Source organism: Bufo bufo, chromosome 5, assembly GCF_905171765.1.
Source record: "Bufo bufo chromosome 5, aBufBuf1.1, whole genome shotgun sequence".
In the NCBI taxonomy this organism is placed as follows: domain Eukaryota; kingdom Metazoa; phylum Chordata; class Amphibia; order Anura; family Bufonidae; genus Bufo; species Bufo bufo.
The window spans coordinates 528021385-528047920 of record NC_053393.1 but is presented as its reverse complement, the minus strand read 5'-3'; the positions used below and the strand labels follow the sequence as shown (position 1 = coordinate 528047920).

The 26536-nt window shown below is 45.4% G+C and overlaps 1 protein-coding gene across 1 annotated transcript in view; it reads right to left on the bottom strand.

Annotated features, from left to right (window-relative positions):
• The window catches only part of VPS50 (VPS50 subunit of EARP/GARPII complex), a 195183-nt gene that overhangs the window by 129825 nt on the left and 38822 nt on the right, over window positions 1–26536 (bottom strand). Inside the window, exons 5-6 of the mRNA XM_040431195.1 lie at window positions 23789–23842; window positions 623–693 (exon numbers count right to left, since the gene is read on the bottom strand). Coding sequence (XP_040287129.1) covers window positions 623–693; window positions 23789–23842 — 125 coding nt within the window. The remainder of the gene's footprint in view (window positions 1–622; window positions 694–23788; window positions 23843–26536) is intronic.

Sequence of the window (26536 nt, the reverse complement as noted above, 5' to 3'; positions counted from 1 at the left end):
AACTTTTTATTGCATAACGATAACCTAAGTGCACGTTCACACGACGGATTTTGAAAATCTGCCTCCAAACATCTGTACTGATTTTAAAAGTGCGTTTATTAAGGTGCGGCTTTTTTTTTGCATGTTTTTGATGCTTTGGTTTTTTTTTGTTACACGGTTTTTGGGGATGTATACTTCAAGGCAAAACTGCATTTTCTGCTCGCAGTTTTTGGAGCCGAACCGGAGCGTTTTTTTTTTTTTATGCTTCCCATTCATTTCAATGGAAGATTCAGAGCGGATTCTGTGCAGACGGGGCATGCCGTTTCCCACTGATGAGAATGTGAGGCTGCTCGGAGTCGTTTTTGGTCACCGATTATAACTCAGAAAATGCAATTTAAAAAAAACTCAGCGTAATTGGGCCCTAACTTGTAAATTGATGTTAGGGTTTGATGGGGTGGGCATCCAGCCTGTAACCACATCTACCTCCTGCCAATCCAGCGCAGGCGCACCCTTCCCTTCCCTTCATCAGATAGGATGATATTAGAAACTCTAGAAAACACTCCAGATATACAATCCGTTTTCTAATTTCTAGATGACATTCAGGTATATAGGAACCTCTATGTCGCTGTACTCGTTTCATTACCTTCTCCCATTAGCGCAAATAACAGCCGCCAGCTGAAGACTCGTCTGCAAGGACGTAACGCGCTCCAATTCCTGCAAAATAAAGGATATGTACCATCATGCATCGTCTATTATTACCCCGCATCAAGTGTCGCTTCTAGCAAATGGGCCGCCGCCATATCAACACAGAAAGTCACCGGGCGTATAAACCTATTTACTGCCCCCATCGTCCTCCTGCGGAGATCCCACCTGATGAGCGATGGGACGTACATGAAGACAACTGCCAGACAATGTACTAAAATGAAGCAGTCCCCAGCAGAAGGATTTCTCAAGGGCATTAAATAATAATAAAAGGGTAGCCAGTGAAAACCAGAGATTCTCAGAAGTATTCTTAAAGGGGCTGACCGCGCTCACAGATGAGGGTCCCTCATCCAAGACTCTTATCTAATAGCCAGAGGTTACAAAGGGAATCTGGAGGACTTGGTAAGAGTGGGTATTTCACAGAAAGCTTCTTTGATGTCAATTTTTGGGAGTGTAATACTTCATTTCACCTGTAGGGGCACTGCAGGGAAACGTGCTCCCAGGTTCTCCAGTAGCAGGATATGATGTGGTCGGCTTAATATCGGAGGACCCTTCTAACAAAACGGGATGGGTCAGCATCTGTGATGCGGTGCAAAAACAGCCGGGGCCTGTATATCGCGTGCATGAGATCACACCGCTTTACAACCCCTCCTGCTAATTACTCTGACGTCTCTGCTTTGTGACATCTTAATGCGGTGCCCTCCCCTTGTCCTTACCAGTTCCTGCTATATAAAGGCCCTTACGCTTGGTGGTTGCTGCTAGACATTAATAACTGTTCCTTAATTCACAGTGGAAAAGGCAACCTGAAACACGTTGTTCAACTTTTTACATGTTTCAGGTCTAGCAACTTTTCTTCCCTTTTAAAAAGGGAATCGGTCACCGCATAACCTCCATAGTGATCCAAGTCAAGTGTCAGATGTGATCTGGTCGCTTGATTCCAATGTTTAACCCCCTTAACCCCTTCCCCACCCTGATCGGGGCCTGCATTCCCAAGAAATTGTTTATTTTTTTTTTATAGGCAAATGAGAAGTTTGGTGCAACGCAGTTGCACCAAAAGTCTTGCTTATAACTGTGTCCGGCTTAGCCCCCACAGCTTTGAGTGACAAGGCCAGGCAGGGGGGATGTAATCTTGCCTGGCCCCGTGTTCTCAAGCGTGTGCTGGAGTTTCAGGAATCAGCACATGTGCAGTACAGCGACTATCAGGGCTGCACAGTGCATGCGCCGATTCCCAAAGCACAGGTGCAAGCACGAGAACACAGGGCCAGGCGATATTACAAGCTGGCGGGGGGCTAGGCTGGAAACGATAAGCAGGGGGCCTTTTGGTGCAACTTGAATGCACTCTTAGCACCTAATAGCTCATTTGCACATTTAAGAAAATTGACAATTTCTCAGGAATGCAGGCACCAATCAGGATCGGGGAAAAAACGAGTTGGAATCAGGAGACCAGATCCATCTGGATTACTATGGAGGTTAAGTAGTGGCAGATTTAAAAGGGGGGGAAAAAAGTTGCAAGACTTGAAACATGCATAAAGTTGTACCACGCATTTCAGGTCGCCTTTTCCACTGTGAATTAAGTAGCTGTTATTAATGTCTAACAGCAACCACCAAGCGTAAGCGCCTTTATAAAGCAGGAATTGGTAAGGACAGGGGAAGGGGGAGGGCAACGCATTGAGATAATATCCTCGTCTGACTCTCCAGCGAGTCACAACGCAGAGCGTTCAGAGATGGCAGAGTAATTACCAGGAGGGCTTGTGAAGCAGTGTGATCTCAGCGCATCAGCCCCACCTTGTCACTGACTTACTGAGATAATTGCCGGTCTTGGAGCGGAGCGCCGGGGGATGATCAATAGCTGGCAAAGTCAATCTGTGCTCTTGGTGCGCTTTAGTTACTCTTCAAAATCCACTAATCAGAATGGAATATTGTCTTCTGCAGATGGCAGGTGAGGACGCGGCGCGTGTGAGCAGAATTCAGAGCTGCCGACAAAAACGGAAGTCCTCGCCGTAGCTTCAGGGCAAAGAAAGAAGTTTGCCTTCTAAAAAGTTTCTTATGTTCAGAGGCTAGCATAAAAACATTACTGTGTGTGCGGATAGCCCGCCATCTCCCACGGCTGATACCAAGGGTCTCTGCGGCATCAAGCATGATGGACTCCCCAAGCCATGGAGTCAGTCATTTAAAAGGGGCTGTCTGGTCGTATGGAACTATACCTAACTAAGGCTACTCTCACTCAGAAGCAAGGTATAGGACAGTGACGGCTAACCTCCGGCACTCCAGCTTTGGTGAAACTACGACTCCCAGTATGCTCCGTTCATTTCTATGGAGTTCCAAGAACAGCCAAGCAGTCGTGCATCTTGGGAGTTGTAGTTTTACCACAGCTGGAGTGCCGGGGGTTAGCCATCACAGGTATAGGAATCCCAGAGAAGTACTGAACAGTAATCATGTGAATAAAGCACTTGGGATGAGATAGAACACTTACTGGTAGCTGCTATAACCTAAGTCTATGTATCAGTCCCCTTCCTCTCCCTCTATACAGACTACTACGGGCACCTGCTGTATCCTAAGGGCATGTTCACATGGCATTCTTTGACACAGAATTCATTGCTTTGACCCCATGCAAAAAAAAATAATAATACACTTCCTATCCGTTCTCTGTGGAAATGGAAACATGCCAACGGCGAGCTTCCTTCATACAGAATTTAATTCTGCATCACAAAGAAAAAGAAAGAACAGTCACATGGACTGAAAGGGACTGATCCGCGGCTGGATTCCACTGCAATGCAAACTGGCCAGTAATCCAGAGGTCAGGATCTTCTGCCATTGGTTCCATGGCTGAACATGCCCTGAGAAGGTCCTGAGCACCTGAGAAGGTCCCGAGCATGAAGAAGAGCCGTACTCCATGCCAAGGAGTTCTCGAGCATCGAGAGGGACTCAGATTGTTTTACTTCTTTGCTTCTGTTGACGTCTAGCGTCCCAGGGTGACGAATGTCCGTAGACAGAGGGTAGACAACATCATTCCCCAAAAAATTTCCGCGTACATATTCAGCTGTTCTTAGACCTATTCAGCTGTTCTGGAGATCTGCAAGGAAGGCGGCCGCTGAAGTTGCCAAAACTGTTTCCAAAAGTAGAGGAGGAAGCTCCGATGCGAAGCTGTACTTGACATTTTGATTTCAATAAATTAATCATCACTTTTTATTCCTCAAGGATCCTTCCGTGACAGCTCTGACACTTATAGGCCCCTTACCGGAAACACTGCAGAATCTACTGCCACCAAGGAATTACAACGAGCGCAGCAAGTCCGCCAGTCACAAAGTCACCTTTGTGAACTCCAGGCAATTTCTGGTCCTGTAGAGTATGTGCTTTTAATAGGTACAGAGCCGAGGATGAGGGATTAGGTTTCATTTATTACTGACAGGTTGTACTGAACCAATCCTCTGGACAGGACATCAGTATCTGATCGTGGAGGTCCGACACCTGGGACCTCGACTGATCAGCTGTTTGAAAAGGCACCGGCGCTCGCAGTAGAGCCGTGGCCTGCTTACAGCTTCTCCCAGGCCAGTGACGACACGTTCATCAGTCACGTGGCCTAGGAGGAGCTCAGCCCCATAGAAGTAAGTGGGGCTGAGCTGCGATAGCCAGCACGGACACTATACAATAGAGGGCGCTGTGCCTGATGAGCTGAGAGATGGCCGCGGCACTGGTGCGAGCACCGGTGACTTCTGAAACAGCTTATCGGCGGGGGTCCCAGGTGTCGAACCCCCCACCGATCAGATACTGATGGCCTAACCCAGAGGATATCAGTATAAAAGTCTTGGAAAACCCCTTTAATGTGTTAAAGAAATGGGCCCACCCTCATCTGAGATATGCTTCATGTAAATGAATAGATACCATTAATAAGAAATAACATTCAAAACACGGAGCCCATGAATTTCACATTTCACTTTCTGCCCTCCTCCTAAAAGTCTCCTAAAGGGGTTGTCCCACAAAAAAATATTCTACAGTTTTCTAACCAGCCCCTGGATCTGAATACTTTTGTAATTGCATGTAATTAAAAATTTAGCATAGCCACTGAGTTATTCAATAAAATGTATCTGTATAGTGCCATATGCGGTTTGTTTCTTTGTCCTGCTTATTGAGATGGTCGCACATGCTCAGTTTCATCCTTCAACTGCCTCCTGAGCTGTGATAGGGAGATCTTGGACACGCCCCCTGAGCTGCGATAGGGAGAGCATGGACACGGCCCCTTGAGCTGCAGCAGAAAAGACACTCCCCTTAAGCGGTCAGCTTGATATAAATCTAGCAGAGCAATGAATGCGGAGATCTCTGGATCCATGTCAGGTACAGGGCTGGTTCTAGCTTTGTTAGGAGATCACCATGTACTATATGATGTCTGATTTTCATTTTTCACATTAATTATGGGATAACCCCTTTAAGGAACGGGAGAATTTTCTGTTTTGTGCTTTCATCTTTAACTCCCTGCCTTCCCAGAGCCATATGTCTTTTTTATTTCTCATTCATTTAGCTGTGTGAGGGCTTGTTTTTTTGTGCGACAAGTCATACGTTCTATCGGTGCCATATTATCTCGCATATAATGTAATGGGAAACTGCAAAAAAAATTTAAAATTTGTGGAAAAAGTGAAATAAAATAAATAAAAAAACAACTGCACCACAGTTTTATTGATTTAGTGTTACCTGTGCGGTAAAACTGAATTTACCTGTTACCTTTACCTTTACCATTACCACATTTGTATAGTTTTTCTTGTGTTTTAATACTCCAAAAACATTTTTTATATTTACAGAGCTGTCTGGGGGCTCAATATTTGCAAGGCGATCTGTAGTGTAGATACCACTTTGGAGTTTGATGTGCTGAGAGTTCCAGAGTATGTAGGACGCACGAGAGAAATCTTGTAGATAATTGTGTGAGGAGCGGACAAGAGGAGGAGGTCTTGTGAGTATTGGAGATAAGGTGTGGGGAGGTATCAGGAGATCAGCTCAGAGACGTATGGAGGGGATGGGTTGTGCCGGTCAGTGGGGGGAGGAGAAACGAGCTGAGGATGGATTGGAGTGGCATAAGAGTGATAGATGGGAGACCACAGAGGAGGATGTTGCAGTAGTCTAGGTGGGAGAGGATGAGGGCATGCACTAGCTGACTTGAGATTGAGTAAGGAGCAGATTGGAGAAGTGTTTCCGAGTTGGTGGTAGCAAGAGGTGGTAAGAGCATGGTAAGGGCACTGGGGTCAAAAGTGACCCCAATGCAGCAGACTTGTGAGACCGGGAAAGTGAGGAGGAAAAGAAGGAAGATATACTGTAGCCGATAGACACTCTGGGAGTCACTACCGGCTCTGAAATCTCGGGGACTGTCAATCAAACAAGGAGGAGAGGCGGTGGGTGGCGTTATGGAAGAGCGATGGACCATCAAACGGTGCAGCCACCCCTCCCATAGTGCACCGAAAACCTTATCGGCATAAAAATAAAAAGGTATGGTTACGTTTAAAGTCACCTACCCTACATATGCTTACATTTCATCTGATTTGGGTGGTGACAGGGTCCCTTTAAAACGGAAACATTTAGGAGAAAGCCTAATGGTCAGAGTCAGTGAGTCCCACAGAAAGGGTACAGCACGAGAGAAGCCCAACAGACGGAAGTGAAAGGATGTAATAAGGAAAGAGCAGACGTATGACGGCACATCACTGCTCTGGTGCTACAGTGTCATTTACTGCCACCTCTGGGACTCCAGTAGTCTATGTGGGAGTGCTGTATACTTGTCACACAACACAGACGTCCCTCATTTTATTAGCAATTTTATCAACGCCCCCTTTAAGTCTGATCTACGACATGACACGTGGGACTATACCACCGCTCAGTTATCCAGAAATTATTATTCATAAAATGAGAGTGGAAATTGAAATGGCCGAGTGCGCGGCTCCAAAACCTGAAGTGGGACTTGACGAGCGTGCGCCCGCTGAGCAACTTATCACACAGAAGCACCATACAAAAGAGCCTACCAAGCAAAAGCAAATTGGTTTTGACAAATTGGTTTGAAAGCTGGAGATTGGACATTGGAGATTGCTCCAATTTGTTTCCCCCTTCGGAAAAATGATTAAGTGAGTGCATGGGTTACTTCCAAGCACACAAAGTCCGGCGGCTGGAAACCCGCATTTAAAGGGGAGGTGTTCTTTGCTTTGTTTTAAGGGCACGGCGGTGCAGATCGTGTTTATGTAAGTAATGGAGGACCATGAAAAACAATGGTTTCTTAAGAGCCCTTTTTATCAGCCCAAGATCAGGATGCTTTACTTTAATGAGTTCTTCGGAACTACTATAGTGTTTCACAGATATGCTGATTTAGGCTACTTTCACGCCCGCGTTTTGGGCGGATCCGTCATGGATCTGCAAAAACGGATCCGTCTGCATCAATCATGAACTGATCCGGTTGTATTATGTTTCTATAGCCATGACGGATCCGTCTTGAACACCATTAAAAGTCAATGGAGGACGGATCCGTTTTCTATTGTGCCAGATTGTGTCAGAGAAAACTCAATTTCATCAGACGTTTTGGCGTCGGTCTCCAAAGCGGAATGGAGACTGAACTGATGAAAACCGATGCATTCTGAGCGGATCCTTTTCCATTCAGAATGCATTAGGGCAAAACTGATCCGTTTTGGACCGCTTGTGAGAACCCGGAACGGATCTCACAAACGGAAAGCCAAAACGTCAGTGCGAAAGTAGCCTCAAAAGGGTTTTCCGAGACTCTACTACTGATGACCCATCCTCAGGATAGGTCATCAGTATCTGATCAGTGGGTGATCTGATCAGTAGCGCTGCAGCCTTCTCTCAGCTCACCAAGCACAGCGCCATACATTGTATAGTGGCTGTGCTTGGTATCGCATCTCAGGGACTGAGCTATTCCTAGGCCAAGGATCAGCAACCTCCGGCACGCCAGCTGTTCAGAGACTACAACTCCCAGAATCCTCTTTTCACTTCTATGGGAGTTATAGGAACAGCCAAGTGTGCATGCTAGGAGTTGTACTTTCACAGCAGCTGGTGTGCTGAAGGTTGCTAATCCCTGACCTAGGCCGATGAACGTGATATCACATGGCCTACGTTACATAGACACCCCCCTATTACCACTCCTAACAACGATCAGCTAGATTATAGCTCCTCCCACCCGATTAGTTACATAGACAACCTCATTACCACTCCAAACACCGCTCAGCTAGATTATAGCTCCTCCCACCCGATTAGTTACATAGACAACCCCATTACCACTCCAAACACCGCTCAGCTAGATTATAGCTCCTCCCACCCGATTAGTTACATAGACAACCCCATTACCACTCCAAACACCGCTCAGCTAGATTATAACTCCTCCCACCCGATTAGTTACATAGACAACCCCATTACCACTCCAAACACCGCTCAGCTAGATTATAGCTCCTCCCACCCATCTAGTTAGATAGACACCCCCTATTACTGCCTTGCCCATGGGCATAACATCACAGGAAATAAAAAGAGGGCTGCATGGACATGGTCTCTTCATAATTATAAAAAATAATGCACATAACGGTGTTTTTTTCTGCATCAGTCAGCATTGTTCGAGGATTGGATGCGGACCCATTCAAAGGGCCACAAAAAATGCAGACAACATACCGTGTGCTGTCCTATTTTTGGTCATTCTGCAGGCAAGAATAGGCATTTTGACAATGGGAGCCTGCAGAAATTGCAAGATGCACACGTCGGGTTTTGGCAGATACATATGGTCATGTGCATTATGCCTTAAAAGGATTTTCCAAGATTTTTTTTTTTTTTTACTGATGACCTTTCCTCTGGATAGGACATCAGTATCTGATCGGTGGGGGGCCGACACCTGGGAGTTTTGAGAAGGCAGCGCCGCTCCTGTGAGCGCTGTGGTGTTCTCTCAGCTCACCAAGCACAGCGCCGTACATTGTACAGTGGTTCTGCTTGGTATTGCAGCACAACCACATTTACTTGCTGCTCCACGTGACCGATGAATGTGACATCACAGGCCTAGGGAAAGCTGCAAGAAAACCGTGGTTCTGCTGCGAGCGCCGATGCTTTCTCAAACAGATGATCGGTCGGGATCCCAGGTGTCGGACCCCCACGATCAGATACTGATGTCCTATCCAGAGGATTGGATCAGTATAAAAACAATCTCGGGAAACCCCTTTAAGCTGAAATCATGCATTTTCCTGGATGTTTTTGTGGCACTTTTCATGGTGCATTTTTCAGGTCACAAATGCAGTGGCAAGATGTCACCATAAAAACGGGGTTCCTCAACAAAAGCTGTGCAGATTGTACACAACAGCATAATAATACACACCTCAGCTGCTGCAGGACCTCCTAATACACACCTCAGCTGCTGCAGAACCTTATTATACACACCTCAGCTGCTGCAGAACCTCCTAATACACACCTCAGCCGCTGAACCTCATAATACACACCTCAGCCGCTACAGAACCTCATAATACACACCTCAGCCGCTACAGAACCTCATAATACACACCTCAGCCGCTACAGAACCTCATAATACACACCTCAGCCGCTGAACCTCATAATACACACCTCAGCCGCTGCAGAACATCGTAATACACACCTCAGCCGCTACAGAACCTCATTATACACACCTCAGCTGCTGCATTAATTCTTTATGAAAGAAGCAGACATGTCAGATCAAGAATGGTGGAGAGAAATTTTCCCCTTACTCTTCAATGACAATTTCGGCAGCAGCTGGGGAGCGGACTACGAGAGATCCTGTTCCTCTTATCAAACTACACACAAAAAAGTGTCCTCTTATTGTATTTTTCACAAGTAACAAAAATGAAAAAAAAGACGGCTACTACAAGGCGTTCATCGGTCCCCAGGGAGGTGGAGGTCAACAGATGGTTTATAAAAAGCCAATGTGCGGTGGTCAGAATGGATGAGAGTCCACCAAGCGTGACCCCTGATATCACAGGAACAGCAAGCAGCCGGGTCTGGGAACGAGCTGCTGAGACTTCTAATGTAGAAATAGAAGGTGGAGCAGCTGCTGACCAGGGTCACAGGAACACTCCGCACCCAAACCGGATTGTATGTGGTTCTTTTTTTTTTTCCTTCTAGAGATCAAATCGCTTTCAAAGAGACAAAGGAAAAACACAAGTAATAATGAATACGCGAGGACGTTCTGAATGTTCCCGAGCCCCTTCAGGACGCGGACTACTTTATGATTTTATTCATCTCCACATTTTGAAAAGATGTAACTTTTTAATTTTTCCGACAAAGCAACCGTATGGGGAATTATATGCTGCGGAACGAATTCTACTTTAATTTAAAAGTATGAATAATATATTCAATTTGATTTTTTTTGTGGGGAAACGGGAAAAAAACAGCAACCTTACTTTTAAAGGGGCTCCCTTGATTACTATGGAATTTAACAGATATACTCATGTCGTTGCTCACTTCATCTTCATCTTCCCAATGCTTTTTCTTTTTCAATTCCATTCTCCTGATTCATTTTCACCATGTAAACCAATCCCTCTAGTTTGTTTCCAGCCTGTAGGTAGCACTTCCTGTTGCTTTAGCCAACCAAACCCATGATGCACTTCTGCTTCCTCTGCCGCACCTCCAGCACCACCCCTAACAACGCCCAGCTAGTTTATAGCTCCTCCCACACAGCTAGTTACACAGACATTCCACCATCAATGCCCCGCCCATGTGGGTCATCTCTGTGGGTCAGTGGGATTACAGCAATACTTTTATATACTTTTTGTTCTGTTACATTATTCGTATTCTTCTTCAAACCCCTTTTTTAGGGAAAAATTTCTTTGTCATCACATTCCAAGATCTAGGACATTCTCATTTTTTTGTCGAATGGTGTGAGGGCTTGTTTTTTCCGAGATGGCTTTTAGTGTTTGGTCATTGGTACTTATTTAGGGTACTTTTAGAATTTTTTACATAATAATAATAATAATAATAATATTAATGAAACAAATAGGGGAGATTTATTATAACCCCCTATTGTATTTAATTTGATGGTGGCACAACAATTTTCTGCACAAGCCCATTTTGTGCAAAAATGTGCAACCTTTTATCCCTACGCCATTATGCTCACCACTTGGGATGGGGGACGGCCTAAGCGGCCCAACATATTTACCACTACTTACACCAGTTTTCTGGCGCAACTCATGCTCGACACCTATGCCAGCTCGTAGCTGACGTACCTTTCACATTCTGGCACATTGACGTTGGCGCATCTCATGTCACCGCGCTCAAGATTAGTCTAGACTAGTGTTAAAAACCCGACTCATCATAAACCCCCCCCCCCCCCCCCGTTGTGTAAGGGAAAAAAGTTTAGGGGTCATTTATTAATCTGAAACGCACCTAAATTAGGCGTATTTCAGGCTGCGCAATCTGCGACTTTTCCCTGCTCACGCCAGGTCTAAAATTGTGGAAGGGGACGGGCCGGCAGTCCCATATCTTCGCCTCTTTTAGGCATAGAAAAAGTCCTAAATGTAAGACTGCTTAGAAGCTGCCTTACATTTAGAACTGGAGGATGTGAGAGATGGGTTTTATTTCCCTATATACTGTATAATGTGAACATTCTGTAGTACACATTTTTGTCCCCTAGATGGCAGCAAACTAGATGTATGAGCCATGTGTGCATTCTTTTGTCTTAAGGTCAATAGTGGAGGCGGAAGGGGGGATTAGGTTGCAGTTTTCAAATCTACCTATGAACTCAGAGTTGAAGTTGCTGAAACCACTCCTATCAGGTTAAGGAGCCAATAGTCTCTTCTTAAGGAACACCCCTTTTGTGATGTCATGAATGCTATTTAAGTGAATGTAACTTGAATAAAGGGTCTCTCTTTTGTTTTGGCTCAGGGGAATAGAAACATAGAAACATAGAATGTGTCGGCAGATAAGAACCATTTGGCCCATCTAGTCTGCCCAATATACTGAATACTATGGATAGCCCCCGGCCCTATCTTATATGAAGGATGGCCTTATGCCTATCCCATGCATGCTTAAACCCCTTCACTGTATTTGCAGCTACCACTTCTGCAGGAAGGCTATTCCATGCATCCACTACTCTCTCAGTAAAGTAATACTTCCTTATATTACTTTTAAACCTTTGCCCCTCTAATTTAAAACTGTGTCCTCTTGTGGTAGTTTTTCTTCTTTTAAATATGCTCTCCTCCTTTACCGAGTTGATTCCCTTTATGTATTTAAAAGTTTCTATCATATCCCCTCTGTCTCTTCTTTCTTCCAAGCTATACATATTAAGGTTCTTTAACCTTTCCTGGTAAGTTTTATCCTGCAATCCATGTACTAGTTTAGTAGCTCTTCTCTGAACTCTCTCTAGAGTATCTATATCCTTTTGGAGATATGGCCTCCAGTACTGCGCACAATACTCCAAGTGAGGTCTCACCAGTGTTCTGTACAGCGGCATAAGCACTTCACTCTTTCTACTGCTTATACCTCTCCCTATACATCCAAGCATTCTGCTGGCATTTCGTGCTGCTCTATTACATTGTCTTCCCACCTTTAAGTCTTCTGAAATAATTACTCCTAAATCCCTTTCCTCAGATACTGAGGTCAGGACTGTGTCAAATATTCTATATTCTGCCCTTGGGTTTTTACGCCCCAGGTGCATTATCTTGCACTTATCCACATTAAATTTCAGTTTCCAGAGTTCTGACCATTCTTCTAGTTTTCCTAAATCCTTTTCCATTTGGCGTTTCCCTCCAGGAACATCAACCCTGTTACATATCTTTGTGTCATCAGCAAAAAGACAAACCTTACCAGCGAGGCCTTTTGCAATATCACTTATGAAGATATTAAACAAAATTGGTCCCAGTACAGATCCCTGTGGAACCCCACTGGTAACATTACCTTGTTTTGAATGTTCTCCATTGACTACAACCCTCTGTTGTCTGTCACTCAGCCACTGCCTAATCCACTCAACAATATGGGAGTCCATGCTCAATGACTGCAGTTTATTGATAAGTCTTCTATGTGGGACAGTGTCAAAAGCCTTACTAAAATCTAGATATGCGATGTCTACTGCACCTCCACCGTCTATTATTTTATTCACCCAGTCAAAAAAATCTATAAGATTTGTTTGACATGATCTCCCTGAAGTAAACCCATGTTGTTTTTCATCTTGCAATCCATGGGATTTTAGATGTTCCACAATCCTATCCTTTAATAGGGTTTCCATTAATTTGCCTACTATTGATGTCAGACTCACTGGTCTATAGTTGCTCGATTCCTCCCTACTACCTTTCTTGTGAATGGGCACGACATTTGCCAATTTCCAATCTTCCGGGACGACTCCTGTTACTAATGATTGGTTAAATAAATCTGTTAACGGTTTTGCCAGCTCACCACTAAGCTCTTTTAATAATTTTGGGTGTATCTCATCAGGCCCCTGTGACTTATCTGTCTTCACCTTAGACAGCAAACTTAGAACATCTTCCTCTGTAAAGATACATGCATCAAACGATTTAATAGTCATTCTTTCTAGTGGAGGTCCTTCTCCTTTTTCTTTTGTAAAAACTGAACAGAAGTATTCATTAAGGCAGTCGGCTAGCCCTTTATTCTCTTCTACATACCTTCCGTCCTTTGTTTTTAATTTAGTTATTCCTTGTTTTAATTTCCTTTTTTCATTTATATATCTGAAGAATGCCTTATCCCCTTTTTTCATAGACTGAGCTAGTTTTTCTTCTGCCTGCGCTTTAGAAGTTCTTATAACTTGCTTGGCCTCTCTCTGCCTAATCTTGTAGATTTCCTTATCTTCATTGCTCTGGGTTTTTTTATAATTACAAAATGCTAGCTTTTTATTTTTAATGATTTGGGCCACTTCTGCTGAGTACCACAGTGGTCTCTTCCTTTTTTTGCTTTTACTGACGAGTCTAATGCAATTTGAAGATGCTTCAATGAAACTGGTGCGTCCGGTCTCATTATGAAAGCAGTATGGCGCGCACATACTCATACTTCTAATTGATTTGGCATCACATAAAAGAAGATGAGAATCGCATGAATTGTGAAGACAGGGAGGATCCGCTAAGTTATGGAGAGGCTGGTGTCTCTTCATAACTTCGGCGGATCCACCGCCAGTTTAGGGGTTTATTAAGACCGGCGTCAAAAACGCTGATCTTAATAAATGTGCCTCTTTATTGTTATTTTTTACTTGGAAAATGTTGTAAAACGTAAAAATGTTTGAACTATCATATTGACATGTCAAAAATTTTGGGGGTCTGGTTGCTGGGACCCCCACCGATCGACAAAAGGAGGAAAAAGAAGAGCTCACACAGAGCTACCTCTCCTCACCGCTGAAGATGGGCTCAACAGAGGGTCTATGAGAAGCGCGAGACAGCACTTCTTTCTCCTCGATTTAGCGATCGGTCCCCCCAGGATCAAAACCTTTGACATGTTGCTATGACATGAATTTTTTTTTTTTTAAAAGCACATGTACAGCTTCATTTCAAAAAAATTTTTTTTTTTTAACTTTATAACTTTTTTTTTTTTTCTTCTAACGTCAAAGACTTTTTTTATTTTTTTACTTTTTTTTTGTTCAGCAACAGAACATGGGCGGCGGTGGGGAGAGAAGGCGTTATACCCCACAAGGAAACACAAGTGAATAAAGTATTGAACATCTCTCCTTACATTTTGAGCAGTGATCACTTGTCCTCGTTATCCAAAGGTTTAGGCTTTTCTCCAATCTGTCATTTTGATTTATTCGCGACTATTGTAGATGTTAATCGTTTTTCACGTTTGCTCACTGTAAAAAGGCATTTTATGTTGATGGGTAATTGGGTAGGATAGATAACGAGCAGTGCAATGAATCGACAACGGAGGAGCAAATTACTGATTGGAATGTTGCTTCACGTTCTAATTTGCGCAGCGTTGTACTTGGCTCTTCCTCCCTACATTATAGTGACGAAGCAGCCAATACGATGCTGCGGTAGTTGGAGTCTGCGTCAGTCAGAAATCATACACCCCCTCCAATAATGAAAATTTTTAACCTCCATAATTTGGTATGGGAGATTCATCGACGATCTCATTCTATGCGATGACATCCCTCCTTTTGGAGCATACCTAAATAATAATGAATACAACTTGCAATTTACATTGAATTATCATTGCAGCAAGTGTCAATTTTTTATATTTGACACTTAGCATACAAAATGGAGAGATCGCTACGTCTACTTAGGTCGAGCCCATTACGGGCAATTCATCGCTACATTTCTCACAGACGAATCATGTTAGTGTTTTTTTTCCATCTCTATTATATAAAGGTGTCACGGCCTTTCGTTTGCGCTGTGACACCGCTGTTAGAGCACGCAGTGGCAGTGTCTCGGCCTTCTGGGCAGGGCTGTGGAGTCGGTAGATAAATGTTCCGACTCCGACTCCTCTGTATTAATATGCGAATGTATTTTATACATTCCTTGAGGGAAAGAAACGCAACCTACCACAGGACTACTGGGAAGCCAACAGTCTACTGTATTGCACAGTTTAAAGGGCTTCTGTCACCCCATTAAACCGTTTTGTTTTTTTTCTTTACTAATCATCCCTACACTGCGATCTCTCCATACATAAGCTAATTAATGATTTTCGTTCAGTAGAATTTGTTAAAAATCGATTTTTATAATATGTAAATTACCTTGCTACCAGCAAGTAGGGCGGCTACTTGCTGGTAGCAGCCGCATCCTCCGATGGTAATGACGCCCCCTCTGCTTGTTGATTGACAGGGCCAGGGAACGGAATAGTTCTCTGCTGGCCCTGCCTGTTTTGATTCAATATCTGGCGCCTGCGCCGCGGCCGTACCTCTCTTCAATCTGCGCAGGCGCACTGAGAGGCGGCCGCTCGCTCGGCGCTCCATCCTCAATGTGCCTGCGCCGATGACGTCACATCTACACCCGGCACAGGCGCAATGAGGAGCGAGCGGCCGAGTGAGTGGCCGCCTCTCAGTGCGCCTGCGCAGATTGAAGAGAGGTACGGCCGCGGCGCAGGCGCCAGATATTGAATCAAAACAGGCAGGGCCAGCGGAGAAAGATCCCGTCCACTGGCCCTGTCAATCAACAAGCAGAGGGGGCGTCATTACCATCGGAGGATGCGGCTGCTACCAGCAAGTAGCCGCCCTACTTGCTGGTAGCAAGGTAATTTACATATTATAAAAATCGATTTTTAACAAATTCTACTGAACGAAAATCGGAGTTTACAAGTTTTTATAGCCTTAGCTAAATGACAGCAGTTTTTCCAATGGTTTACAGCTTCAGTCTTGAACTATTGGCCCTCCATTCCCTTCACTTATACAAGTGTCTCACTCTCTAGTCCTGCAAAAAACATATTTATTTAATCCCTTATCAGTGAGAGGCTAGGTTACACATGGACGCTGCGTTCCCTGTAAAAGCAGAACACAACACTATGGAAAGTATAAGTATTGCATCTCCTAATTGTGCGTTGCGTGCCATATAGTGAAGCACATGAAAAGCACGCTTCTTCACGGTCACTTAACGTGTTCGTTTTGCGGTTACGTGAGGCACTGCATGCATTGGTCTTTATTCTTACAGTAGAGAAGTCATTAATTATAACTTTTTGTGAATTGGGACATTTAAACTTGCTTTTTTTAATTCCAATCTAAATGTAGTAGGAGTCGGAGTCGGTGCATTGTTTGCCGACTCCGACTCCAGGTACCCAAAATTTCCCCCGACTCCACAGCCCTGCTTCTGGGTGATTGCCGTGACATGGTTGCCACGCATGCTGTTGCCGGTGGTAACGTGTTTGGTATGCTTGTGTGTGCACTTCCCCTTTAAGTTGTAGCCTCCCTCTGTCTGGTGCTGTAAGGGTTAACTCCCTGACTGGGTGTGGTCACTAGGGTTTTATCCCCTGTGGCTCCCTGGCTGGAGTCAGTTGTACTTCAGCTGTGGTTGGTGCTGGAGCTCTGCTCCAGTCCAGGGTGTTCCATCTGTCCAGTGAGGGCCACCCTTGTGGTCATAGATGTCAATGTTATCCCGGTGTCTCCTTCCCTTCCTCTCCCTATTTGTATGGAGTGGGTCATGTTCAGGGTGTTTGTATGTCTAGTTTGGGGTTACATGTCTGGTGGTGTTTGGTGTCATGTTTACTAGACATTCCCCTGTCTCATGTTTATTGCAGCTATGGGTGTCCTGGGTTCCTGTGTGGTTTGTGGTGTGTGCTGTGTCCTCTAATGTTGGTGTGGACAGCAGCACTTGTGCACGGGTTCCAGTCAGTGTGTCTGTGGCAGGTAAGTGTGTTATGGTTTCGCTAACCTGCCATCTCCATAGCTGTATGTGTTCCCCTCTCCTTGCAGCCTGGCCTCAGATAGAGACTCCTGTTCCTCCATGACTGGGATGAACAGGTTGTCTCTCCCCTGCTCATAAGTGAGGGATTACCAGGGCGACTTAGGGTCTCTAGGAATCCAGAGTATGAGTCGTCCTACCATCGGGGTCCGCTCGTACGGTGAGGAGTCAGGGAGAGGATTAGAGACGCGGTAGGAGGTGACCTGCTCCCTTATTACTCCTTTTGGCCAGGCTGATCCCCTTTTACCCTTTGACACCGCACGGTTTCCCCCACTCCCCGCCGTGACAAAAGGCTAGTCACTGCCTACTAAGATTAAGGTTAAAAAGAGAAAATAATAACAGAAATGTATTCAGGATAATAATAAAAACGTAGCTAATCCCTCTCTTAGTGTTCAGTAAAGGCTACCTAATCATACCCAAGCCCTGCTCGACGCATTTCTAGTCGCCCTGTATCGGGCACCTCATCAGGAGCTGTGGGCAAAGCGGGCGCTAAATAACTGACTGGTTGCCTAAATCTAGGAGCTGGTGGAGGACGCTGCACGTGTGTCATGTAGAGGCATCGGCGCTAGTATGGCCGCGCGCGCCGGCCAGCTCCTGCTCATTAAGTAGGGATGAGCCAGGAGGACGAGCAGGGGAGCTGTCTCAAGCGGCCAATAAAGGGAGAGGGATGTGTTCAGAGAACATGACGTCCCAGATCCCGAAGTGCCGTCCTTATGTAGACCAATGTATGCTTCTGCTCGCAATACATATATACAAGGGGATCCTTAGGCGACTTATTAGAAAATAGTCTGGGGAGACTGAATGTGGAAAGTAAGATACACCCCAAAGAAAGCAGAGGTGAATCCATCTAACGTGTTTACTCATAGAGAAGGCTCACAAACCTATCGAAGCCAATTAGTACCACACAAATGAGTATTCTATTTCCTATGTGACAGTGTTACCAGTCACATAAATAGCATATGACTGCAGAGCAGCTAATAGAGTCACCAACCACAGTGCCCAAGAAGTTTTCCTTATCAGGGCACGAACTTGCAGCCATCTGAATATTGTCTGGTTGACGTATACAGAAAATCTAGGGAAGATCCTCAGTATCAGGGATAGCTGGTCCAGGTTGATAGGACAATAAGTGGGGTAAGGGATAGGGCTAGCACGTATAGCTGTTATGTTCAGAGAAACCAAAGGGTCTTAATGTACAGTATAGACCAAAAGTTTGGACACACCTTCTCATTCAAAGAGATTTCTTTAATTTTCATGACTATGAAAATTGTAGATTCACACTGAAGGCATCAAAACTATGAATTAACACATGTGGAATTATATACATAACAAACAAGTGTGAAACAACTGAAAATATGTCATATTCTAGGTTCTTCAAAGTAGCCACCTTTTGCTTTGATTACTGCTTTGCACACTCTTGGCATTCTCTTGATGAGCTTCAAGAGGTAGTCCCCTGAAATGGTTTTCACTTCACAGGTGTGCCCTGTCAGGTTTAATAAGTGGGATTTCTTGCCTTATAAATGGGGTTGGGACCATCAGTTGCGTTGAGGAGAAGTCAGGTGGATACACAGCTGATAGTCCTACTGAATAGACTGTTAGAATTTGTATTATGGCAAGAAAAAAGCAGCTAAGTAAAGAAAAACTAGTGGCCATCATTACTTTCAGAAATGAAGGTCAGTCAGTCAGCCGAAAAATTGGGAAAAACTTTGAAAGTAAGGGCTATTTGACCATGAAGGAGAGTGATGGGGTGCTGCGCCAGATGACCTGGCCTCCACAGTCACCGGACCTGAACCCAATCGAGGTGGTTTGGGGTGAGCTGGACCGCAGAGTGAAGGCAAAAGGGCCAACAAGTGCTAAGCATCTCTGGGAACTCCTTCAAGACTGTTGGAAGACCATTTCAGGGGACTACCTCTTGAAGCTCTTAAAGAAAATGCCAAGAGTGTGCAAAGCAGTAATCAAAGCAAAAGGTGGCTACTTTGAAGAACCTAGAATATTACATATTCTCAGTTGTTTCACACTTGTTTGTTATGTATATAATTCCACATGTGTTAATTCATAGTTTTGATGCCTTCATAGTCATGAAAATAAAGAAAACTCTTTGAATGAGAAGGTGTGTCCAAACTTTTGGTCTGTACTGTACATAAACGAAAGATCCATCCCAGTTCTTTTCTCAGAAGCCTAATGTCAATGTCACCGCGTCTGGGTGACTGACGAATCCGTTCTATCCCTTGAAAACAGATCACTCTTACATCCCCTGCATGCGAGCCGACGACGTGTCCGGCTAGGGGAGTATCTCTTTTATTATGGATGTCTCCTAGGTGTTCACCGACACATGGTTTAAACTCCCGAATCCTTTTTCCAACGTACTGTAGGCCACAGGAGCAAGTGATAAGATAGAGGACTCCTCACAGGTCACATCGTTAGGATTGTTGAGGACATCCATGGTGTCACGTGTGTAGGATGGAAGAGAAATGACAAACGGACGCAGAACTTTGTCCACATAGATACTGATGTTCTGCGTCAAACTGCCAATCGCTGACACAATGGGTCTGTCTTTGAGGGGATTACGTCCTTTGTGTATTTTAGGCAGGCCATGATGGGATGTAGTGGAAGCAGAAAGTCCATCTCACCTTTATTAACAAGATGAGTGGTGGATGCTTCTTTAGCGATAGCTCCTAGGTGTTTGCCATACCGATCCAGGGGATTTTCACGTAGGATCTCATAACATTTATCATCCAATAAAATATTCTCACACATGGCTAAATTCACTATATTCCCTCCTTTATCGGTTTAATGATGATTTGTTCATCCTTTTCCAGTGAGAGTAGTCCTCCTAACTCCTGGTTGTCTATATTCAGGTGACGAAACTCTTGGGTGACCACCTCCAGAAAAAAGTCTAGAGGTGAGGTGTCACCGACTGGGGCAGTCTGGGTAGATGGTAACCTCAGATTGGTAATCGGGCCATCTCCTAAATTCTTTTGTCCCTCTCGTCCAATTCATTGCTACATGCTAAATCTTCTCATCCAATACACGTCATTAAAGGGTTTCTATCATCAGAAAAATCGTTATGTAGCTGGCTGACATGAGCGATGGGCTAATGTCAGCAGAACGTAGCTGTATGGCTTATATCTCCCTGCCTGCCGCCGTTTGCGCTAAATAATGACTTTTATAATATGCAAAGGAGCCTCTAGGTGCTAGTGGGGCGTTGCTGCCGCACATAGAGGCTCCGTCCTCTCACCGTTTGGCATGCCCTTGTAAAGGTGATTGACATCCTCGGTCTCCTCCGTGCGCCGCAAATCCCGCGCCGTACATTTTTGTCTTAGGCGCAGTGAGTGAAGGACGCTCGCCTGCTGCCGTCCTACGGAGTTTTATACGAATGTTTCATCCTAAGTCGATTCGCTCATCCCTAATTATGCACCTTATTGTAGGGTGAGCAGTGACAGACGTAATTTTCGAAGATGTTATGTATATGTTGTTTTTTTTATATTAGGCGTCTTCCCCTCCTCCCCCTCTTTCTGAATAATGAGTCATGAACCTGTGGAGACCTAATGATATTCACCTGATCACGTAGGTGTCGATTCACCATTGGGAACCTGATCGTGTATTTTACTTGTTACTTTGTGTGAGATTTTATTCTTTTGATAAAGGGCTAGCGCTGCCCGAAAAGCGTCAAGAAAACTCAGTATTTTTTAATTGCATGTGTACATTTAAATAAAGTCTACAGTTCGGAGAACGGCAATGCTGGAACCTTGTTTTCCATGACAATTTAATCTACTAATCACTTCTGTAATGTGCTATGACGGTCAGAGACAAGAAGCCTATTAGGTCCTGCCTTACACAGACCTAGCGGTCACGTTTGGCGCCCAGTCGCAATGGCAAATCATCTGCATTTTGGGGGTACCAATGAGCTTCCAGAAGGAGCTTCCACCCTCCGTAAAACCACTTAATTGCCCCTGTCAGCACTGACCGTGGAATCCAAGGGGCTAAATGGATGGATTATAATTTAATTATTCCATTCCGATTCCAGCAGTAGGGTGTCCGTCGCATGCTATAGATAACACCTACAGTAAGTGGAGCGAGAATAGCTCTTGACCTAGTGCCACGACTGGAATCTGAGCATGGAGCAGGAAAGGGTCAATGAATCCATCCATCTGTCAATAAATAGCAGACATGACATATGCCGATATCTAATGGCTAAATACAATATAATGGGTTTGGAGGCTGCAGACAGAAGCCGCTGCTTGGAACGATCTCTAAAGTCAAACTGCTCGAGCACAAAAGAAATAAACTTTTAATTACTGCCTGAGCACAGGTCGGGAAAATGAGCTGGGGGAGGTTAAAGGAATTGTCCATCCTTATGTGAGAAAGACATACATACTCATAATACCTCTTAAAGAGCATCTGTCAGCAGGATCCCTTTTAAACCATGTATAATCCTGCTCACTAAAACCATACCTTTGTTGGGTAATTCGAATGCACAATTCTGCAGAAAACAAGGTTTTGATTTTTATGCAGATCAGTACTTCAGTGCACCATGGGGTGGACCCTAGCCCCACCAATCTGAAGCTCTGGCCACTACCACACCTTCCCCATCCCCTTCCCCCGCCACACCACACAACCGACCAAGCTCCTTGCGGCATCAGCGTTCTCTCATCTGGCCTGTGATCCCACAAACCACAAATCTGTTGAATGTGCAGAATATCTGCTTCAACTATCCGTGCAGAACAGATGCTTAGTAGGGCCTCCTGTGTGGTGTAGTATAGAGGATCTGTCCGCTCTCCTGTGCGGTGTAGTATAGAGGATCTGTCGGCTCTCCTGTGTGGTGTAGTATAGAGGATCTGTCGGCTCTCCTGTGCGGTGTAGTATAGAGGATCTGTCAGCTCTCCTGTGTGGTGTAGTATAGAGGATCTGTCAGCTCTCCTGTGTGGTGTAGTATAGAGGATCTGTCAGCTCTCCTGTGTGGTGTAGTATAGAGGATCTGTTGGCTCTCCTGTGTGGTGTAGTATAGAGGATCTGTCAGGTCTCCTGTGTGGTGTAGTATAGAGGATCTGTCAGTTCTCCTGTGTGGTGTAGTATAGAGGATCTGTCAGCTCTCCTGTGTGGTGTAGTATAGAGGATCTGTCGGCTCTCCTGTGTGGTGTAGTATAGAGGATCTGTCGGCTCTCCTGTGTGGTGTAGTATAGAGGATCTGTCGGCTCTCCTGTGTGGTGTAGTATAGAGGATCTGTCGGCTCTCCTGTGTGGTGTAGTATAGAGGATCTGTCGGCTCTCCTGTGTGGTGTAGTGTAGAGGATCTGTCAGCTCTGCTGTGTGGTGTAGTATAGAGGATCTGTCAGCTCTGCTGTGTGGTGTAGTATAGAGGATCTGTCAGCTCTCCTGTGTGGTGTAGTGTAGAGGATCTGTCAGCTCTGCTGTGTGGTGTAGTATAGAGGATCTGTCAGCTCTGCTGTGTGGTGTAGTATAGAGGATCTGTCAGCTCTCCTGTGTGGTGTAGTGTAGAGGATCTGTCAGCTCTGCTGTGTGGTGTAGTATAGAGGATCTGTCAGCTCTCCTGTGTGGTGTAGTATAGAGGATCTGTCGGCTCTCCTGTGTGGTGTAGTATAGAGGATCTGTCAGCTCTCCTGTGTGGTGTAGTGTAGAGGATCTGTCAGCTCTCCTGTGTGGTGTAGTATAGAGGATCTGTCAGCTCTCCTGTGTGGTGTAGTATAGAGGATCTGTCAGCTCTCCTGTGTGGTGTAGTATAGAGGATCTGTCAGCTCTCCTGTGTGGTGTAGTATAGAGGATCTGTCGGCTCTCCTGTGTGGTGTAGTATAGAGGATCTGTCGGCTCTCCTGTGTGGTGTAGTATAGAGGATCTGTCAGTTCTCCTGTGTGGTGTAGTATAGAGGATCTGTCAGCTCTCCTGTGTGGTGTAGTATAGAGGATCTGTCAGCTCTCCTGTGTGGTGTAGTATAGAGAATCTGTCAGCTCTCCTGTGTGGTGTAGTATAGAGGATCTGTCAGCTCTCCTGTGTGGTGTAGTATAGAGGATCTGTCGGCTCTCCTGTGTGGTGTAGTATAGAGGATCTGTCAGCTCTCCTGTGTGGTGTAGTATAGAGGATCTGTCGGCTCTCCTGTGTGATGTAGTATAGAGGATCTGTCGGCTCTCCTGTGTGGTGTAGTATAGAGGATCTGTCGGCTCTCCTGTGTGGTGTAGTATAGAGGATCTGTCAGCTCTCCTGTGTGGTGTAGTATAGAGGATCTGTCGGCTCTCCTGTGTGGTGTAGTATAGAGGATCTGTCAGCTCTCCTGTGTGGTGTAGTATAGAGGATCTGTCAGCTCTCCTGTGCGGTGTAGTATAGAGGATCTGTCAGCTCTCCTGTGTGGTGTAGTATAGAGGATCTGTCGGCTCTCCTGTGTGGTGTAGTATAGAGGATCTGTCAGCTCTCCTGTGTGGTGTAGTATAGAGGATCTGTCAGCTCTCCTGTGTGGTGTAGTATAGAGGATCTGTCAGCTCTCCTGTGTGGTGTAGTATAGAGGATCTGTCAGCTCTCCTGTGTGGTGTAGTATAGAGGATCTGTCGGCTCTCCTGTGTGGTGTAGTATAGAGGATCTGTCGGCTCTCCTGTGTGATGTAGTATAGAGGATCTGTCAGCTCTCCTGTGTGGTGTAGTATAGAGGATCTGTCGGCTCTGCTGTGTGGTGTAGTATAGAGGATCTGTCGGCTCTGCTGTGTGGTATAGTACAGTTTACAGTAAGTACTAGCATTAGTGTTTAGCACAAAGATTCTTGTAAAGAAAAGAAGAAATAACAGAAGGTGGGTCGTACCTTAACATACGAGGGCTGCTTTTCCAATATCAGATCTGCTACTTTCCTGGAAACCTAACAGAAGTTAAACATAATATACAGATCAGAAATAATGAATTAAAAACACAACACAGTAATGTACTTAAAACACGCAAACAAAGTAAGACCTTTTTTTTGGGGTCCTACATAGGAGGACACTTTGTAAAACGGCACTTTGATAATAAGATGAGTACAAAAGTTCCCCCCTGCTGTTCCACCCAGCAATCAGATTGGAAACCTAGCAGTATGTATTAAGTTTCCCTGCAGCACCTCCGCAGGAGAAAGAAGCATTACACAGTGGCCATTCCCATCTATGGGTTGTCTGTGCAAAGTAGGACAGGACGGTCCTCCAAAGTGGGAGATGTTCTTTGTAACCGCTCTCTACTCTGGCCAAGAGATGAGAATCCTGAGGACACTCATCTATTATATTAATTCACAAATCCCTAAAAGGGTCCACGAGATCAAGCATGCAGAACTGCTAAAGTGTCATCATGACAAAAATTCCCAGCTCAGCACAAAAAAAGTTTAAATAGGTTCACCACTTTGGACAATCCAACCATTTAGAAGGGTCTGTTGATAGTAAGCTGGACACAAAGTTTCCCACTGCTGGGACTAACGGTGAGAAACCTGGCAGTACATGCTCAATTTCCCTGCAGCACCTCCGCAGGAGAGATGAGGCATTACAGAGCGACCATTCAAATCAATGTGTTGTCTGTGTAATGCAGGACAGGGCAAGTCCTCCAAAGTGGAGACACTATGAACTTACAATTCCCTTAAAGGGTTTCTGAAAAGGGGTTTGACAATGAGTCCTTTGAGAATACATATCAATGGTGTATCCTTAACCACCTCCGTACCGCTGTACGCAGATTCGCGTTCCGGAGGTGGCAGCGCTGCGCACAGTCACGCATATACGCGTCATCTCGCGAGACGCGAGATTTCGCTCCAAGCCGGCCCGCGCATGCGCATCGCGGGCCGGCAAAAGTTAAAGGACAAGCTCGTCACCAGCCTGCCAGCAATGATCATTGGCTGGCAGGCTGGCGATTTTTAAAAAATCCAATCACAAGCCATATAACAGATCATATTAGTAAATATGATCTGTTATATGGCTCCTCTGCTGGTCATTTTCGTCGGTTGGATCCAGCAGAGAAGCAGACATCACTGTGAATACACCAAACACAACAGCTTAGCCCCAGATCACCCCCCTGCACCCCAATTAACCCTTTGATCACCCCTTTGATCGCCCCTGTCAATCACTAGTGAAAGGAAAAAAAGTGATCAGTGTAAACTGTCACTTTTTTTTTTTCACTAGTATTGACTGATAGGTTTTAGGGATAGTTTAGGCCCCTTGGTTAGGTAGTTAGCGTCAGTTAGCGCCCACCCCACCGCACCGCAGTCACTTTTATTCGCTGAATAGCGTATCGCTAATCAGCATTTGTACTTTTATAGTATCTGTAAGTGATCAAAACTGATCACGGTCAGATCTATAATAGTATTAGTGTCACTTTAGTTCGCCCTCCACCCAAAACGCAGTGTTTGCCCGATCAGGCCTGATCGGTCGCCCACACGTGCGTTCACCCACGCCCGCCCCACCGCAGTGACAAAAAATATATATTTTTTGATCACTGCACATTCACTTTACACGCACTGCGGCGATAAAAAAATCAGTTTTGATATTTTTTATCAACCGCAGCGGCCTCCGGTACTTCGCTAGCCTCCCCTTTGTAAGACAGGCTTGCTTTTTTTCTTGGGTAGTCTCAGGGAATACCCCTAAATTTAGTAGTCCAAAATGTCAAACAGGGGGTATTCTTCTGAAGAGGCCTACAGGATTCTGACCCAGTCGGATGAGGAGTGGGAACCCTCATCTGACGAATCTAGCGGGTCAGAATATGAACCTGTGGAAAGCAGTGGCTCTCTGACCCAAAGTTCGGACGAGGAGGTGGAGGTCCCTGGCAGCACCAGGCGTACCCGGCCCCGTGTCGCTAGACCACAGGTTGTGCAGGATCCGCTTCAAGAGCAGCAGAGTGGGGCTGTCGCTGCCGGATCACGTGGTGAGGCATACACCAGCAGCGCAGCCCTCCCTGGACCTAGTACCAGCACTGCCGTACAACATGGTGACGTGGCGAGCACCAGAAGGGCAGTTGAAGCTGGTACGGTGGCACGTGCAGTAGTTACCCCGTCGCAGCCACCGCACAGACAGGCCCGTAGAGCCCCTAGAATCCCTGAGGTGCTGGCAAACCCTGATTGGCAGTCACCAACTTCAGCCGCACCTGTAGTTCCCCCTTTCACCGCCCAGTCTGGAGTTCGGGTTGAGATGGCTCAAATCGGTTCGGCCCTGGGATTTTTTGAGCTGTTCTTGACTGCGGAGCTCTTGGACTTAGTCGTGGCAGAGACCAACCAGTATGCCACACAATTTATATCCGCCAACCCGGGAAGCTTTTATGCCCAGCCTTTCCGGTGGAAACCAGTCCAAGTTTCCGAAATTAAAATTTTTTTGTGCCTTCTCCTCAACATGGGCCTGACAAAAAAGCATGAATTGCAGTCATATTGGTCAACGCACCCAATTCATCACATGCCCATGTTCTCTGCTGCTATGTCCAGGGCACGATTTGAGGCCATCCTCCGTTTCCTGCATTTTAGCGACAACACCACCTCCCGTCCCAGAGGCCACCCAGCTTTTGACCGGCTCCACAAAATTCGGCCCCTCATAGACCATTTCAACCAGAAATTTGC